The sequence below is a fragment of the Oryzias melastigma genome, linkage group LG24 (assembly GCF_002922805.2).
Source record: "Oryzias melastigma strain HK-1 linkage group LG24, ASM292280v2, whole genome shotgun sequence".
Lineage (NCBI taxonomy): Eukaryota > Metazoa > Chordata > Actinopteri > Beloniformes > Adrianichthyidae > Oryzias > Oryzias melastigma.
Genome location: NC_050535.1, coordinates 24,162,740 through 24,167,591, shown reverse-complemented (window position 1 = coordinate 24,167,591; position 4,852 = coordinate 24,162,740). Strand labels below are relative to the sequence as shown.

Genomic DNA, 4,852 nt, shown 5'->3' with positions numbered 1-4,852 from the left:
TCCCTTAGTTACCCATTCATTAAAAGACACTTCTGAAAGCGCTGGAATCACAGTTCTGTTTTTAAATGCAATTAAACAGTGATTAAGAACAGTTCCGATCTATAAACGACTGAAGTGCCTTATAGTTTTTCTTTTTTAATCCACTGGTGATGAAGATGATCCTACATCCAGTGATGAGGTCTTGAAGTTGAATGATGGTGTCTGGACTTGTAATGTCTTTCACAGACAGATGAAGCTTCATAGAGGAATGAAGAAATGTTTCAAGAAGACTACAAGACTGAATTTCAAGACAACCCCTGCTAATATCTAGCCTCTGTTAGTTAGAATTAAAGGAAGTCTATGAGACTGTACCAGAAAAGGGATAGTTCATTTAAAAAGTTAGGGAATATAAAAATAATCTACTTTACCATTATATGTATTTTTTAAGTCAATAATAATAAAAAAGCAACGACGAAAAAAGATTAAACACAAATATTTTATTTTCTTGTTACGAAATATGTTTAAAAATATTTTATTTTTGAAAGCTTTGGCTGAAACGCCTCGCCATATAAGGAGTTCCGTTTCTGTGACGTAAGACGTAAATCGGCACACTTCGAGGAGTGCAGACTCTACCAATCGAATTCGGAAATATTTTGATTTCGTTTTGTTGGACATATTAATGCAGTTTAATTATTCACACTACCCACTTGTGATTAAAAACAATACGGTTGTATGTTGTCCCGATGCTGCGGTGCTTTTGGAGATCTCGACCAGTTGGTTTCCTGACCCCCGGGATCGATTAAGACGCCTGGTCGTTGCTGTAACTTCGCCATGGCGTCGTGTCTCCACTCTCTCCGTGACAGAAAGTGGCCGCCTCTTCGCCGCTGCTGCCGGCTCAAAGCTCACAGACTCACTCGGCGCCTCGAACCGCCATTTTGGAGTGAGAGAACCGTGAGTCGGCTGCAGCGACGACAGAGAGCCGAAGGAGTCACGGGGCCGAGGTGAGACCTTCGTTGTAGTTGTTAATGGCGAAGGGGCGGCGGGGAACATGGCCGAGAGGAGAAATAATTTAAAGACTGGAAGCAGAGCGTTCAGCAGGCATCCAGCCCAACCGCGACTCCTGCGCGGGCTACGGGAGGCCCGGGCTGCAGGCCTCGCTGCCGCGACCCAGCAGCAGAGCCGCTAATAAATAGCTGTTAAAGCGATAAACGTTAAAAGATTGCATATAGCGGGAGGTCGTGGCCTTAAAGAGACAGAGCCTATTTGAATCCTTACATTAAGGACCGAAGTGAAGCGCCGATCAGTCAGCGGTCTGCTAGCGGTCACGAGAACAGCCCCTGAAAAGACACTGACTTGAGGGTCGTTGTTTGACTGTGAGACTATTAATGCTGACAAAACTCAAATCTGGGATATTTGGGGGGCTTACGGAGGAGCAGAGACCGCTTTTGCTCTGAAATAAGCACCTCGACCTGAATCAACACGGCTAACATTTAGCCTTTAGCACACACTGCTAGCTAGGAGGCTACTGAAGGTTAGCCCCCTCCCCACCCCCCCAATAAATAAATAAATAAATACATGAAAAAAGTTAACTATTAAAAAATACACTCAATTCACAGCAAATGTTGCACACTGTTATTAAATTAGTAAAGTAATGGCTGTCCCACATGACTGTTTTCCATCATAGTGTCACTACCAGCTTCACACATGCCCCAAAGTCCATTGATTTGCAAAGGTTGGGTCGCATTCTTAGTGTGGAGGACTGACACACATCAGCAATAAAACTACTATCTTTAACATGTTACAAGAGCCCACCTTTATCCAACAGTATTGGACAGGCTCCAGCAACCCTGTGACCCCATCATGGAGTCAATGGCTCCAGAAAGTGGATGAATGGATCGATGGTGTTTTCTATCTCTATATCCACTATTCCTGGTCAGGGTCACCGGGTTGCTGGAGCCTATCCCTGCTCCTATTACATGAAGGGATGTCATTGTTTTCCAGTCTTTGCCTCGGGGACAAAATGTAATGCCAACCTGCTTTATGTCTTTTTTTTTCCTAAAGAAAAAAACTGCAAAAATGCGACCAAGTTTTATCTTTTGTTTTTGTCACTATAAAGACATGAAGATTATTTAATGGAAATGAGTCTACTGTTTGTGCTGAATGGACTGTGAAAAGGGTTACAAAAGCAGCTTAATACTAGGATCAGTGACCTGCTCTCCACTTTAGCCGAAGTCATAGAGAACACCTACAAAATGTCTATTCGTGTCTGTTTAACAATGACATGCATTTAAAAGAAAAATACTTTGACCAAGAGTTGAGAAATTAGCTTTAATTTCTGAAGCCTGAAAATCTCAGTGGAAAAGATGATTGTACAACTCAAGACGTAATCAAATTTTAGGTTTTTTGTTTTGCATTGGAATGGTAATAATATATAATCGCTTCATGTCACTGTTCAGTGCACATGTTAAGAAATTATGTATTTCAAACAAAGGGTGTGAATTTTATGTAATAGTTGGTCAGAATTTTTATAAACTTTTGAGGAAATAGAAAAAACTCCTTTAAATATATGTACTGAATTACAGTATAGTATTTTAAGTTTAACTGGAGGTGACCAAATATGCTCCATTGTTGGCTCTTTCCTATTGGGCCGGTCAGTAACTGTGGAGACAGCCATGCCATCTGGTGCTGAGCAGGTGAGTAATCTACCATGGAAAACACCAGTGTTGCTGTAACATTACAAACAAACAAAGAAGGTTGATACCAATTGGTATCCAGTTTTAAGAGAATTTCAAAAATGTCTATTTTCACACATCTGGTCTTTGTCATGGTTGAGATAAAAAACTGTGGGACACTTTCCTGCTCAAAGGGACTTGCTCAAACAGTTCTGTCTCTTCCTCAGTGACCATTCCTGGGTGGAGGAGCGGGTGCTGCATGGCTTCCAGGCAGGACAGCCAGCCGGATGCAGGGGCATCAGCAGCCTCTGGTCTGGCCAAACCTCTGTACCTGCAGCGCTTAGAGAGATCCCTGAAGTTGGATAGTTTTCTGAATCAAACCTCTGCTATCTTCAAGATAGACATAACCAGGTACAGAAGACCGGGGGGGGGGGAACTTCTTCAAAGGATTGAGAACTGTTTTGGGTTCCAAACAAATGAATTCTTTTATCTGACTAATTTAGGAACTTGACATGCATTAGCGGGTAGTTTATTTGACACTATGTTTAGTACATGAAGGTTTGAAATGTTGCATCTCATTCCGTTTCTCAGTCATTTGCCTCCTCAGAAGTTCTTACAGATCATTCTTGTGTTGTTTCAGTGATGAGAGTGATGACAGTGATGGGGGGCTGGAGACAGCAATGCCCCCTGATTCCTCATTTCAGTGTGCAGCAGTATCAGGGAAGAAAGAGGCGTGTGAGGCAGGCGACAGACTGACGGACTGTAAGATCTTCAATGGAGTGCTGCAAGGTAAAGGTGATCCTATCCCATCCCACTGCTGTCGGACTGGAGGCGGATCCCTTTGGCTTAATTTTGCTCTTTGTATTCAACAGGCCAAAGGGCAGATAAAACAAACCTTTACAATTTTTCCAAAATGAAGAAGAACAGGAAATGGCTCAAGGTACTCTCAAACTTTGTAACTAAGAGAAGTTGCTGCTCGCTCCTGTAGCTACAGTCTGCTTGTGCTGCAGAGCATCCTGCTGACAGACGACACCACAGACTCAGACACGGACTCTGAGGACGCCAGCTTCATCCTGTCTCGCGAGGAGCTGCACGACATGCTGAGGCTACACCGATTCATGAGGCAGCATCAGAGCAAGTTCTATTCTGAGCGAGAAGTACGAGCACACCCCCCCAAATACATCTCTGTGTGGTGACATCATTTGTTCATGCTTCCTTTATCTCTTTATCCCTGCAGCTTTATCAGTATCAGTACTACAGCACAGGGCTGCTGGCTACCCACGACCCTTTCTATGAACAACAGCGACTCCCTGTGGGCCCAAAGAAAAAGAAAATCAAAGATGAGAAGAAATTTAAGGGTAAGAAAATAAAAAACACATCAATATAAATTAATATCAGCCCAACTTCATTCATAAACGCTTTAAAGTCAGAAAAACTGTATATAAGTGAACCAGCTCAACTAAAACCAAGTACTGGATACAGAGAATTTGGTTAATAATCAAAGCAATAAAATATTCCTATTATAAAATGTGTTTAATTCAAAATCAAAAGCATAAGATGACAGTTAAAAAACTGTAAAATTAATTAAGTCAAATAATGGAGAGGTGGGTTTATTGTTGGGCAGCATCTTGGACTGGTGGTTCTCTCCGCCTTTGTCCTAAGGTGATCAGGAAAGACTCAGTCCACTTCCAAGACCCCGGATGCTTCTCGGACTCAGTAGGAATAAATGATTCTTAAGGAAAGACAGAAAAGGTTTGCCTGGAGTGACAGATTGTTCCAGAGGTTTGGAGTTGGCAAGAGTTCTGTCCCTCTTAAATGTAGGAGTGCTGCAGCTCAGATGGGCAAGCAATTACAAAACTGTGTTTGGATTTCAAAGAAACCTAAAATGAATCTTGAAATTGGAGTCCTAAAACTGAGGAAAAGTCCTTGTTCTTCCCTATACGAGAGTTCAAAGATGTTCTGTGCCATTTTGGCACCAACAGCAGGAACAAATTATTTCTGATGTCACCGACAGGACTCTGAAAGGAGAATGTGAAGCATGAAGCCTTCTAAAAAAGGCAAAGACAGGGCTCGGTGGCAGGGCTCGGTGACAGGGCTCGGTGACGGACTCGGTGGCGGGCTCGGTGGCGGGACTCGGTGGCGGGACTCGGTGGCGGGACTCGGTGGCGGGACTCGGTGACAGGGCTTGGTGACGGGGGGAG

At 43.1% G+C, this 4,852-nt stretch overlaps 1 protein-coding gene across 2 annotated transcripts in view; it reads left to right on the top strand.

The window, feature by feature from the left end:
• The first annotated feature begins 821 nt into the window (after window positions 1-821).
• ino80 (INO80 complex ATPase subunit) overlaps window positions 822-4,852 on the top strand; it is a 26,285-nt gene continuing 22,254 nt past the window's right edge. The window contains exons 1-7 of one of the 2 annotated variants that reach the window (XM_024290980.2): window positions 822-980; window positions 2,611-2,672; window positions 2,879-3,062; window positions 3,292-3,440; window positions 3,524-3,591; window positions 3,662-3,808; window positions 3,889-4,009. In XM_024290980.2, coding sequence (XP_024146748.1) covers window positions 2,911-3,062; window positions 3,292-3,440; window positions 3,524-3,591; window positions 3,662-3,808; window positions 3,889-4,009 — 637 coding nt within the window. In that variant the 5' untranslated portion in view covers window positions 822-980; window positions 2,611-2,672; window positions 2,879-2,910. The remainder of the gene's footprint in view (window positions 981-2,610; window positions 2,673-2,878; window positions 3,063-3,291; window positions 3,441-3,523; window positions 3,592-3,661; window positions 3,809-3,888; window positions 4,010-4,852) is intronic. The other variant, XM_024290981.2, reaches the window with a different exon arrangement.